Source organism: Neolamprologus multifasciatus, chromosome 20 (assembly GCF_963576455.1).
Source record: "Neolamprologus multifasciatus chromosome 20, fNeoMul1.2, whole genome shotgun sequence".
NCBI lineage: Eukaryota > Metazoa > Chordata > Actinopteri > Cichliformes > Cichlidae > Neolamprologus > Neolamprologus multifasciatus.
The window spans coordinates 31467175-31480946 of NC_140458.1; the positions used below are offsets into that span (position 1 = coordinate 31467175).

The window sequence follows — 13772 nt, forward strand, 5'->3', positions numbered from 1 at the left end:
CTGCACAAAGCATCTATAAAGACACAGATGAGCAAGTCTGGTGGAAGGACTTGACTGGCCTGCACAGAGTCCTGACCCCAACCCGACACAACACCTTTGAGATGAATTGACGTGAAGGCAGCGAGCCGGGCTTTCTCATCCAACGTCAAAAATTCCTATAACACACTCCTAAACTTTATGGAAAGCTTTTCCTATGGATTGAGAATGGCACGTCACTCAAGTTCATATGCGTGTGTGTGTGAAGGCAGATGAGCTAATATCTTTTGGCAATATTTTGTAACATCTCTTTTGATAGAGCAGGTGTAATTACACACAGGTAATAAGGGAATTTTGTTTATTTATTTAAAAAAAAAGCAAAAAAAAAAAAAGCACAGGTCCACATGAAACCACTGTTGTTCCACAATTACAGATCAAACGTGTTGCTTAGTACAAGGGAATAACAACTAGACAACCTCTGATTTTAAAAACTGATGACGTAGGCTGAGAAACAAAACTGATAAGTTCAAATACATGTTCAAACAAACTGACTTTCAAGTGAATAAAAATAATGATAGCTTGTCCATTCCAGAGAAAATGAACTGGGATTTAAGAAAGCATCAAGATTTTAGCACATTTCATACTTTTTCAATGAATGAGTCGATTCAGAGTCAGAAAAAAAAAAAAAATCAAGCACAAACATCTGCATACAACACTGAATGATTAAAATGAACACCATAAATCATTAGAAAGCCGTCCACTGATAGTTTTCTACAACTATTGCCAGACAAATGTAATAATTTATAACTTTGGTTCAAAGTAACTTTGCATAAACCAATAAGTAAACTTAATATTGCAACAAAGTCAAATTACTCACTTAATAATTCAATAATCACCTGAACAGAACAAAATCTTTTCAAATTTCATACGATTTTTGTTTTGCATCACATGCAAAAGAAACACAAACCTGTTTAATTGCAGCTTGCGAGTCTAAAAATGTACAAGTTTTCTGAGAATCGGCTGATTAACATGCACACAAATAACAATCAAACATCCGTGCTCTCAATTTCAAACAATTTTTAAATCGCGTAAAGTAGAACACGTCCGCCAATTCAGAAAAACAAGTGCAAAAATATTTCCAATCTGTAATAACGTACATGCTTGACTATGAGTAATAACAAAAGTAACATATAAATTAGTTCACAGCTGAGTTGGCAGGAAAACTTCCCTCTCTGCGGCTTGCTTGTGCAGACTGAGAGAGACAGCAAACATGATTTCTTCCATATACTGGAAATGTTTTATTTTTATTTTTAAACCACACTTGACCTTAGGAGCTGTCACTTACAAACTTGCTTCTGAATAGCTTTACAGTAAGAAAGAACCGAAACTGAATCGCTTTGGTGAGAACCCTTTTTGTAGTGAACTGCTGAGAAATGTTTATGAGATGGAAATGTTAGGAATTATTTTGACCCTAAATAGGCCAACAATAACGGAGCACCACTTTTTACTTTCCTCAGCTGACATGTAATGGCACCAGTACAAATGCCAATAAAACAAAAACTAAACCGCAAGAAAACATGTCGCTTAACATTTACCAGTTTCTGGCTGCTGTAGAGCTCCAGCGATGTTCAGTTGAGGGAGGTAATGCACTCGGTCAGTGTAAGTAGGTAAGACGCGACTTTGTGCCCAAGCAGCGTCGACTGAACAGTACATGTTTATTGCACAATTCACAGCGCAGGTTTTAAAAAGCCATCAGTGCAATTTCATCTTTTTTTGTTTTTGCTCCTTCTTATCATTTGCACCTGTCTTTGTGTAAGAGGAGCAGTGATCAAAAGGCAAAAACAAAACCCATTTTACGTTTGAGCACTAATGACTCACAAATATAAGATCTGATTTTACTGCACAGTTCTTCTGACATCTGCAATTTGCATCGGCAAACAGTAGGTAAAGCACCAGAGAGGTGATGTTTTCTTGCACTGCTGTATGTCCTCTCGTTGCGCAGGAACAACAGGTTAGTCAAGGGGCCAGAGGCACACTTGCTCTGTCGACACTCATGTCCAGTTGTTGTACATGTAGAGGCAGCCGAAGAACAGGTTGGCAGTCAGGCTTGCAAACAGAAGCCCCGGCCATATGAGACGCTTCGCAAAATCTGGAGAGAAAAGGCAAATGTGAGCCATGAGCTCTATCATCAAACCACCTCATCTGCTTTTACATTTTGTGTCTGCGTCACAAAATACTTTCCCCCCCCCTTTAAATCAGAACAAATAGAGAAGTTACAGAAACTAGGGCTGCTCGATTATGGCAAGAATGATAATCACGATTATTTTCACTGAAATTGAGATCTCGATTATTTGACGATATTTATTTAACAATAACAATGTATTGAATAATGACTTTAAAGATCAATAATATAAACAATAATATAAAATAGTGTGCAAATACTGATAACAGTGCAAATGTTTGCAAGATAAAAAATAAATGAAAAATGTAAACATCTATGTTTAGTGAACTTTGCAGTGTTGCTCTGTGGTGCAGCTACGACACTGTAGCAAAGTTTACACACTGTGTCTACTTGATCCACGTCTGACTCTGCGAACCCATAATGTTTCCACACCACTGAAGTTTTTTTTTACCTCTCTTTTCAACCAACAGCAGTCACTCTCCTCTCCAAATAACTTCTGCTTAGCTTTCCGAGCTTCCCTCGGGTCCTCTTAATCAGCGGTCCCCAACCCCCGGGCCTCGGACCGGTACCGGTCCGTGAGTCGTTTGGTACCGGGCCGCGAGAGTTGAGGCTCAGGTGTGAAATGTATAGTTTTCAGGGTTTTTATCGGTTTTCAGCGTTATTTTGTTATCGTTTTTATCGTTTACTCTGTTTTCCTTGGTCTTTTCACGTGTGTTTTGAATAAATTTTCTTTTTTTCAGTACCGGTACAAGTTTTATTTTGTTGTATTTATCCGCGACACCTTAAAGGCCGGTCCATGAAAATATTGTCGGGCATAAACCGGTCCGTGGCGCAAAAAAGGTTGGGGACCGCTGCTCTTAATTGTTGTGACACGTGTTCGAAATGCAGAGAGGTGCGCTCGATTTGCCACACGGAGCAGCGCGAGAGTAAAGCACGAGGGAGGGGCTAATAATCGGCTCAGTCATTTTTAATGATCGTTGAAAGCCCAGATCGTAATCAAGATTAAAATTAGATTAAATCAGCAGCCCTAACAGAAACTACAATCAAGTTCATTGAATCGATTTTAATGAAGCAAAGACCCACAGGTGTGGTAGCAGTGTTCTTAATATTCTGTCCCTCATACATGAGGAGCTGCATTAGTTCCCGTCACTTAAACTGAAATTGCTTTAAGAGGAAATCTGTTTGCAGTCACTGTAGAGATCTGCAGAGATCAAAAGCAGCTTCAAATGATACACACAGACATTCTGATGTATCAGCCCGAGCAGACTGAGATCTTTTAAAACCCAGTTAGCCAACAGGCATGATACAAATATTACATTTTCTGACATAGATACATCCATCTCCCTGCAGGGTTGAAATCAAACTGCTTACCTTTTGGAGAACGCCTGCCCTCTGGACACTGAGTTGTAGTACCGACCAGGCAAGCAGAAGATCCTGAGGAGCTGCTTCGCTTCTCTTCCTCTTCAATCACACTATCGTCTCTTAACAAGGAGCTCAAATCTGCAAGGCCAATCAGGTAAAATCATTAAACCACAAACCGAACCATCTAAACATGTTCACAAGTTGATTTGTTTCATTGTGTGAAAAAAAAAAAAAAAAAAGTTTATATTGCCACCTGGTGGTAGTTTCAGGAATAACAGACAAACAAAATAAGAAATATTGCCAGAAGTCTTCCTATAACAGTCAGCCTTATGTATACTTGCCATTTTGACTTTGAAAGGGTGACACATCGGGTGAAAAGCAGCCGCTGTAAACCGAAGGGGTCGGCTCAGACAGGAAATGTGATGGAGACGCGGGTGGGAACATGAGCGTGGGTTCTGGCTCTGCTGAGAAAAGCCGGAGTCTCTGGCCACCAATGTTGAGACGAGCGGGGCTGATGAGGGGACGCCGTTGTCTGGCAGAACCTGAACTGGATGTAACAGAACCAGCTACCGAAGGAGCTGGGGAGGGACCCGGGGATGATGGGCGGCTCCCAGACTTGAGCGAAAAGTAGTCTGTGCCAAAAAAGAGAGCGGTGAAAAATGTTTTCACTAAGCAACGTCTTAGTGAAAAAAGCACCGAACTGTTGCTTACAATGAAAAACTGAACAGAGGCCACAGAATCGCCAGGACTTTCAATACCTGAAGATTGTGAATCTTTGTACTGTGAGGCCAGTCTGCTTCCACTAAACAGGTAACCAGAATCTGAAAATTAAAAAAATAAATAAATAAAACTTTTCACCACAACCACAAACTGATGTTTTTACTTAAATCTGCATCAGCATTTCTCATAAACCTAAAACTACACAACTTCATGCTGAGGCTCAGGTTTTACTTTATCACATTCAAAGAAAAATCGATAGTCTTCACACTAAAAATCCACAATATTAGTAAATAATTAGTGACAAATTTGTCAGATTAAGCAGCTGCAAATGGGCCGCCTACTGTAGGACCACGACTGCTCCTAAAAACATACGCTTTACACTGCAAACACACATTTTTTAATGTTTGCATTTCAAATAAAATTGAGAAATATAAGCACAGATGTGCCAGAGATTTCTGAAAAATCCTGTCTCCATTGCATAGTGTCTAAAAAAATAATGTATATTTATATTTATGCAAACACTTCAGCATAAACGACCTAAATGACCTCTTGGTAGGAAATGCCCATACTTTAGATACGTTTGTGTAAACAGAGGCAATATTTCAGGTGATATTCCATAAAAAACCTCATGAGCATGCAAAGCGCTACAGTGTAACTGACTATAAAAACAAACAATTCCAAATACTAAGCCCAACCTACACCTGAAGCTACTTGATTAATTTGCACAAATGTGTCGGTTCCCTTTGCTGAAATGTTATTTTTGGAGCCGTTAGACCGCAGATAAACGTCAACAAGTCATTAGAAGGATTACACAGAAATATCTGTCAGCATGAGCACAAACTGAAAGGGAAAACATCCCGCGCTACCTGTCCTGGTGAGGGAGGGCATGGTGCCGAGGCACAGGGCTCTGTTGAGACGCCCGGGCAGAGAGGAGGGGGAAGCCTTCCGCTCGTGACGACCGTGGTGGCGGTTGATGAGCTGGGAGAGGTTAGGGGGAGGAGTGGGGATGAAAGTGTCCGCCGCGTCGGTGGAGCTCAAAGGAGGGACGGTGGAGCTTCCTGCAAGGTATCTGCAACACAAGAGCAACCGAATGGTCTACTACCTGAAATTAAAGTTGTAACACAGCAGCAAAAACATACAAATACTTACATATAGAAAGTCTAACATAATACTTCTGAGGGGAAATTGGGTACTGATAGAGCAAACAGTGTAAACGCAATTAAGAATTTTACCTGCTTACCACAATTAAATATATGCTGATTTAAAGACCGAGTACGAGAAGAAAACTGGGGACAAACTTAGAAATGAGCTCTGACCACCCCTTAAAGTCAGCACTAATGGAGGCAGGCTACGACAAGGCTGTCGCTGAAACGCTGCAGCAGCTGTGTGACAGCACGCAACAGCTGACGGGGAGAGACGAGAGAAACGCTTCACACACTCATGGGTCCAGACAGAGCAGCGACATAAAGTTTCTTTGTATAATCAGGTCACTTCTGATTATTTCCACTGCCTCCAAAGTTGAGTAACAAAGTTTTACAGACTGGAAAGAGACATGCAGAAGGAGACAGGATGCTGGTGGAAAAACAAGCAGAAGACATTTCCTTTTATCAGTCGTTTATTATATTCCATGTACAGCAAGCATTACCACAAAGCCTCCGAAATGGAGCACATCATGAAAAGCAAGACACCCAAATGAACCATTTAAGCACCCAAAACGCAAAGTGTTTCATCGAGCATGTTGCAGGAAATCTTTGAGCAGGGATGGAGCTCCTTTCTGAGGCTGTTACAGAATATATAAACACATCGTCGGTGATCAAACTGTGATAAACTGTAAAAAAGTATCAAGATTTAGCATAATAACGGGTCCTTTTTTAAAAACTACCAAGTGTTTCTCCAACAGACGCTACTAAAATAATTAGATAAACATACTTGGGATAAATAGTAACAGTAGTATAATAATGAAGTACAATAATTTGTCACATATAGTAGCTTAAACCTACAGTTAACACTTTGAACATATTGCTTCTAGAGCTAGACACTTGGCACAAAGAGGTCTACAGTCATACAGCTCATCAGGTAGAAACAGGAGTTCTCTAAAAAAAAAAAAAAAACAACACGCAGAAATAGAAACACTCAAACCAGACATTATGCAAATATCATTTAAAAAACATGCAAACTGTGGCTTAAAGCAAACAAACTTTTGGGCAGAGTATGTAAAACTTTGGCAGAAACAACACATTTTAAACCTGTAGCTTACAAACCAAAAGGTAAAAATACTTTTTTTCTTACCCTTAGTACACACAATGGTCCAAATACAGGGTGTAGCAAGACGAATCATTCACTTTTAATTTATTTATTGTTTTAAATATTGGACAGAAAAGCTTGTGGTAAATTTTAAACTACATGGCTGAATATAAAAGGTTTTACATACAATGTGGTCCTTAATGTGTCCCCCTCTGGACGCATGGCACATGTCCAAACGATAGTCAAACTCCCATATTTGTATGAGCATGTCTGGAGCCACTGCAGCTACTGGTGCTACCAGCGACCGCATTAAAACCGACAAGCCCCGTCTTTTTAACAGTATGCGTTTCGGCCGTTATTGGTGAACGGCTGCAGGATTAAAGCGCTTTGAATTCGGGATGGTTCTTTTTGATACACCCTGTACGTCACACAACTCTAACCATTACAGCTTGTTTTGTTCCGTGATGAACGTTACTTTTGAGTTTAGGATGCAGTTTGTCACATGTGGCAGTTTAAAAAACAAAAAAAAGCCTTCAAGTCATTAGCAATTAACGTCACAGTATAAACAGCCAGTTTGCCTTTTTTTTTTTTAAACTGCGGCACTATACAGCATTGTGCTTTTTTTGATGTATATCAGGTGTGAAAAGTCACACAGGTTCATAACTTGATCAATCATCTATTATCTTAGACTCAAAGCATGTGAAGTGTACTACACCACAGGCGCTGTTTTGACAACATAAATCTCTCAACAGAAGAGCGCAACACAGTTTAAACCCACAGTTACAACACAAAACTGACGAGCAATCGCAATCTATGCACGTTGTCTCCCATTATTTTGTAACACCTTCTCACACTAGAGTAAAATAAATACCCCCTACATCCAACACAATCCAACAAAAGTAAAACATAACTATGAAACTCAAATAAACAAGTTAGATGAAATGTTAGCACGTGCACTTCAAACGGTCATTAGTGTTTATCACATATCAACTTGTTAAAATACTGGCAAAGGTAGCATTAGTTATAATGGAAGCTAATACAGTTGTGAGTGCTGTAAGGTCGTCATTTTAGCTGTAAATCGCCTCATTTAGAGTTTGTGCAGGACAATTTAGGATTAATCCTGAGAAAAGACTCCAAGATGTTGCTGAGTGGAGCACTGATTAAAAATGAAACGGGGGGAGAACCAGGAACTGATGCTTACACAAGATACCTCAAATGCTGAAACAAGCCAAGTACCTGTCAGGTAGTCACCTACAGGCTATTTTGAACTTGAGTTTTGAGCCCACAGCTATAAGCATAAAAATATGACACAAAGAAGTACACATAAATACTCTCCAACACCTTTGAACACTTTGCATATGCAGATCTTTATCATGCTGCACCATCAGTGAGGCCTCTGATGGGCTCTGATCATTCCTCGATGTCACAATGAGCCCAAACATACAGCCGGATACACACACACACAAACCTGTTCAACAGTCTGGGTATTTCAGAAACTGCTAATATACTGGGATATTCCAATATAACCATTACAGAGAATGGTGTGAAAAAGAGAAAATGCCCAGTGAGCGCCAGGTCTCTGGGTGAAAAAGCTTTGTTGAACCCCAGAAATCAGAGATCAATGACCATAATTCTTCAAGCTGATAGGAAGGGAGCAGCGACCAAAACAACAATTTGTTAAAACCAAGGTATGTAGAAGAACATCTCTAAATGCAAAACCCACTGAACCTTGAAGCAGATGGGCTACAGCATCTCTGATCTCCAACAGCTAAGAACCGTAAACTGAGCTACGATTCGCATGAGCTCACTTTTTTTGGTACCTACTTCACCAGTATTCCAAGCGACCAGGGTTCTGAGGCGATCTGAAAATGTGATTTCAACAGACTGCATACCACTGATCAGCTAGTCAGTGGTGTCACATGATGAGTCAGGAGAGAATCTCCTTCACGAAATTGAAAACCGCCATTTTTGTAACCTGGAAACAAGGGAAACGACAGAGAAACAACACCATGGTCCAGAAGTCTGACAAAAAGCCACAGGCCGAGCAGCAGGTATCACATCGTTATGTCGCATATAAATGATGTCATGGGATGTTCCACCGCGTTGCTATAACGACCTCACCCATATTAGCTGGCACTCTTTAGTAATGGAAAACGAGTCGTGCCAAGTGGAGTAGGAAGTAATGGAAAAAGGCCTAATACTAAATGTGTTCATGATCTGCATGTTTGATGTGACCAAGATTTTATGCTGGATGTCAGTCCCTTTATGACCAGTGTCGCCATCTTAACGGACCATGTCAAAAAGTTCAAATAATCTCAAACTTGTTTCTTGAACATGACGCCGAGTTCACTGCACTCAAATGACCTCCATAGTCACCAGAGCTCAATCCAATAGAGCACCTTTGGGATGAGGTGAAACGGGAGATTGTGTGATGTTATATCAATATGGACCAAAATCTCTGAGGAAAGTTTCCGGCACCTCTTAAATCTGTTTTGAAGAATTAACATGGTTCTGAAGGCAAAAGGGGGTCCAACTGGTACTAGCAATCAGTAAGTAATGAAGTGACCAGTAAGAGTATCTAAAACTCAAGACAACGCAAGGAGCCCTGCTGATGAATGAATAACCACCGGAGAGCACTGATTTCAATACTGGACTCAGTGTTAAGTGAGACAAGTAACAAAGGGAATCTACAAAAGAACTGATACAAGTTCTCAAAGAAGCTTTAAGAAACAAACAACCTATCTGCCAAGTACACTGAGAAACTTCATGCTACTGTCTCAAGGTGAACTAATGCCACTGCAAGGCCAAATATTGGCCAATTCTGCATGATACTGTTCAAAGAAAATGTGTATTTGCAAAAATTGCTTAAAGTCAAGATCATGCAACTTTAGACGAATACTGAATGTTCTAAAAGTAAATCAAAAGGGTACAAGGTCACAACAATAATGGAGACAGGAGAAAAACTGCAGAATTTCAGAATTTGGGAATAACAAACTCGGGCAGCTAAATACTTAAACCATTGTAAAATAAATAAATAAATGAATAAATAAACTTCAATAGTAAATGTCGATAAAAATTCGCAGATTTTGCAGGCATGCAAATTTTCCGTCAGCTAACATCACTACACATCATGCTCCACGTCACCTCCTGGTGCTGCCAAAGACATGAGGTAAAAACACCAGAACAGGCTGCATTAGAAAATATCCAACGCCAATAAAAATTGTAGGTGATGTGAAGCGATAGAGAAAGAGTGTGATTACGCAAAAATACCACATCTTATGTGTGGTATAAAGTGTTTACACAAATTAGTATTTCATGCAGTGAGTTGTAGTTAGAAGCCTCACAGCTTTAACAGTGTTAAACGAGTACATTCAAAACACCTTTAAACAATCTAGTAAAGTGTAAAGCACAGTTAATAGTAGCTAAAACCAAAAATGTTAACAACCCAATATACTGGTTGCAAAAATTAGCTTATTTAAACATCATTTTTTTCACATATATGGTGCAGTAATAATGATGCTAAATACATAATCAGTCATTTGAATAGAGAACACCAATAGGTTGAAATGTCAGAAGGTCCTGTAAAGTTTACTTGTTAACCTTCTTAGGACTTTATAACTGATAATGGTTAGAGTAAGCTTATAAATAATACCTTTATGATATTATGATTACTGAAATGTTTCCTCATTGCTTCTCTCAGTGAATAGATAAAAAACAATGACAATAACAATTATTCAAAGCAGGAGGACAAATCACTACTATGAGGTAACAATATTATCTGATGCAAAATTGTTTTAACTGCCAAAAATTGATGCATCAAGCAGTTGCTCAGCACATGGCTGTGTGGCTGAAGGTGGGATTTGGTAAGGAGAAGGGACTAGCTTCAGGTCGTGTGCCATATCTGGAGATTATCATTCACATGTCAGAACATCACAGTCATTCTCACACAGAGCTGGAAGATTGAAGGTTTAAAAACGGACAGTGACAGAAATGAAAAGAAATGACAACATTAAAAATACACCAATAACACTTGTTAGATTGATGCTTTTCGATCCGATGCTTATGAATGGGAAGCATTCATGGAAAGACGACATGTTTTTGTATAATCCACGGTTTCAAATACAATGTGAACATTACTGCTCAGGTTCTGACCTTCGGTATCTGGCTCTCCGTGCGCCCAGCGGTTTACGAGTTGCCACGGCAGCAGCAAAGCTGACGAGGCAACAGAGGGAGACGCCAACAAGCTTCGTTGTGTACATCCAGCTCAAGGCATCGGTCATGTAGCTCTCGGCCATGTAGAGGCACAGGATGAAGAACCACAGGACAGAGGCTACAGCATCAATTCTCCTCAACCTGAAATGCAGCAAGATTTGTTTTTTGGTTTTAATTAAACTGGGAACTACGAACAGCCCACCCAAAGGCAAATAAAATGGTCGCTGCTTACCTTGCAGGTCCAGCTAAGAAGATACCAGTGAGACAAGTTAACAGGCCAACAGAGACTACAGCCAGCTGGTTGTCCTTCCCATGCTGCCACGCAAGCTCGGCATTTTCTATGGCCTTGTCTGGGATCAGCTCCAGGAGACTCTGCCACACAGGCAACACTCTGCTGCTGTTATCAGTGTGGGTAGACTCATTGTGGACTTGAGGCTTTGGAGGAACAACCCCACCACTTAATGTCTGCGAGCCATCAGGTGACGAAGGCTGGTCTGGCAATTCACAGAAAATTGTGGCAGCAAGGAAAGCACATATTAGGAAGGCAAGGGCCCGCAAGAGTACGACTCCCATGGGAGAGGACAGGGACTGGGCACTCTGCAGGAGGGAAAAAACAAACCAAATAAAGAAAACAAAAAAAACAGGCCGTTATTGTGACATTTTCACAGCATACTGAAATTAATAGCATACAATGTCAACATAGTGTTAATAAAGTCTACAACAGGGGTCTGAATGCCAATTAAACGAAGCACTGTTACTTATAGTTCAGTGTTTTACCAAGAAACGGGTAACAGGACTGCACCACATTAATGAATCACTAGTGTGAATAAGAAAGTCAAAGTTTAATGCATTTCATTAAAGCCACAGCAGTGGTTAAATATCGTTCACTCGTATCCTCACACAACCTGAAATTAGACATGGCGTCTAACGTAACAGATCACACTGGAGCAGAAGCGGTAACAATTGATTAATCACTTTAAATGCTGAAAAGCAGGACTTGATTGTGTCAAAGCGCTAATCCTTATCAGCAGACCCATGAAAACAAGAAACCTGTGGATCGCGTCACTGTTTGAACACTTGACTATTTTGTTTGAGTAGGTCAAAGAGGATCCGAATGCACACTAAATAGCTACTGATAAGGCATTATGTCATTAGGTGTAACAACAAAGAGCTAAAGGCTGAAAGTTTCCCTCTTACATTTCAAGATTAACAAATTATGTTAAACATGAAAAAGCAATAAGATGGTATCACAGAAAAAAAGTTACAATTAAGGCAGTTTCCTGCTTGTCTCAGCTAAAATAATCATGTTATTTAGTATCTGGCTAAAGGTCAAAAACCCTGCATGCTACAGCATTTGGTCATTTAGTGTCTTTTATATGTGATTTTTTTTTATTATTAAATAATTCACAATATTTGCCTGACTGGGCGAGATCGGGTTGCACTGACCTTTACAAAGCCCATGTCTGACTCCCGGGTGCGCCGCAGCTGATTATTAAGAAGCACCGTACGCAGCTGGCGGTTCTGATATTTAATGTAGTACTCCACTGCTGTCTGACATGGCCTGCATAACTTATAAGTCTGCTCCAGGTGATGCTTGTAGGCTTCAATTTCCTCATCGTAGTTCTCCTACGGGAGAAAGAAACGGCATTTGGTGTTATTCTTCAGAACAGCATGTTGGGCAATACTATGATGTGACAGAAAGGGCATACATCATCCCTCGGGATATATGAGGCCAGCTGTTTGATCTTTGCAGACTGGTTGTTATTACACTTCCGGCAAAGCAGCATCTGACAGTTGACCCACTGCAGAGTCTTAGGTGTCTCCGATGAAGGAAGGCTTCCAGATATGCCATGATTTAGATGCTCCATGTACTGAGCAGGAATGGGCTTGTTGTAGTCCCCATTCTGAAAACACAGACAGTTTAAAAAAATGTATATGCGTTAGAGAAAAAGAATTACCACATTTAAGAAACATTTTTTTAAGCTGTTACATAGTGTATAATACTTACCTCCTGGAAGCCATTGTACTGGTCACAATTGGGGCAATCCCAGCAGTTCCTGTTCCCATAGGGCACAACTGTGTTCTGATTACAGAACCAGCAGTTAACACTTGCATGGGTGGGCTTCTTTCTGTAAGCAACAAGGTAAATCCAGCGTGTTATTCAGTGGCAACCGCTGCTGTTCAGTTATGCAAAAATACTTAACCTAGCCTGAGACATCTGAATATGCCCATTGTATTGATGTCACGTGACATTATAAATACTAACTGTAAACATCAAACAGGGTTAGCTAAAGTTGGACTCACAAAACTGCGAAGCATCAAGTTAGTTAGCGGCACAGCTGCTCTTAAAGTGAGCGCCCGGGCTAGCGTCAATACACAAATCTCTCCAGAGGAGCAATAGGAGCAGGACAGGAAGCACTATTTCTTTAATGTCACAATTAAAAATCAACTGGTGTGTTTCTTTTATTCCACACACATTAACTTGTGCTAGCGTGAATGTAGCGTTAGCTACAAACACACCGCCGCGGTGCCAGAAGTCGGAGAAGTTACCTGGTGGCAATTTTATATATGAGCGCTCCGCCGGCGACAAACGCCGTAGCTCCGACTCCGCTGTACATTAATTCAGGGTATTCCAGCAGAAGCTTGCTAAGCGTCTCCATCTTTTTTCGCAAAAACATTAAACGTAGTGTTTTAAGATTGGAAAACACGGCGCGAGCGCGCACGCGGCAAACAATTCCTTTTGTTCACGCCCCTGTAACGGAAACGGAAAGTACGTAAACACCTGGACGCGTTCCAATAGGGTTCATTAAATCCTTGCTGTCCACTCTAACGCTTACGATGCTGCTTTTCATTTGCGCCAAATAACACATTTTGGTGGCGGTGTTTATTAAAGTAAAACAAATTAAAAATGAAAGAAACTAAGCATGTTTTTCCTCGACGGTAAGTAAATAGCTGTGCAGAGGATACATGCTATGATCGTGTTGGAATGCGGGACAGGGTATTAAAAAGCCTGTTCGGGACGTAAAACTTTATTAACTGTTATTGTTATTGGCTTCCGAACTTTTCTTAGAAATAT

At 40.4% G+C, this 13772-nt stretch overlaps 1 protein-coding gene across 2 annotated transcripts; it reads right to left on the bottom strand.

Annotated features, from left to right (window-relative positions):
* Positions 1 to 328: 328 nt before the first annotated feature.
* On the bottom strand, positions 329 to 13464 carry tmem201 (transmembrane protein 201). Of its 2 annotated transcripts, XM_085146389.1 has the most exons (11): positions 13247 to 13464; positions 12705 to 12825; positions 12406 to 12600; positions 12143 to 12322; positions 10929 to 11293; positions 10637 to 10837; positions 5107 to 5309; positions 4279 to 4341; positions 3862 to 4152; positions 3530 to 3658; positions 329 to 2125 (listed from the first exon to the last, which is right to left on the bottom strand). In XM_085146389.1, exons 1-11 carry the CDS (start codon positions 13372 to 13374, stop codon positions 2028 to 2030), a joined length of 1974 nt encoding a protein of 657 aa, XP_085002515.1. In that variant the 5' UTR covers positions 13375 to 13464; the 3' UTR covers positions 329 to 2027. The 2 variants fall into 2 exon arrangements, with proteins under 2 accessions (XP_085002515.1, XP_085002514.1); XM_085146388.1 differs by having other exon boundaries at positions 3862 to 4341.
* Between the last annotated feature and the right edge of the window lie 308 nt (positions 13465 to 13772).

Excerpts from the sequence above, each read along its gene's own strand:
- tmem201 (XM_085146388.1), bottom strand. The coding sequence starts at position 13,374 with ATGTTTTTGCGAAAAAAGATGGAGACGCTTAGCAAGCTTCTGCTGGAA. Across the intron at positions 12,601-12,704 it reads AGTACAATGGCTTCCAGGAG|AATGGGGACTACAACAAGCC; the intron begins GTAAGTATTATA and ends CTGTGTTTTCAG. Across the intron at positions 11,294-12,142 it reads CAGACATGGGCTTTGTAAAG|AGTGCCCAGTCCCTGTCCTC; the intron begins GTCAGTGCAACC and ends TCCCTCCTGCAG.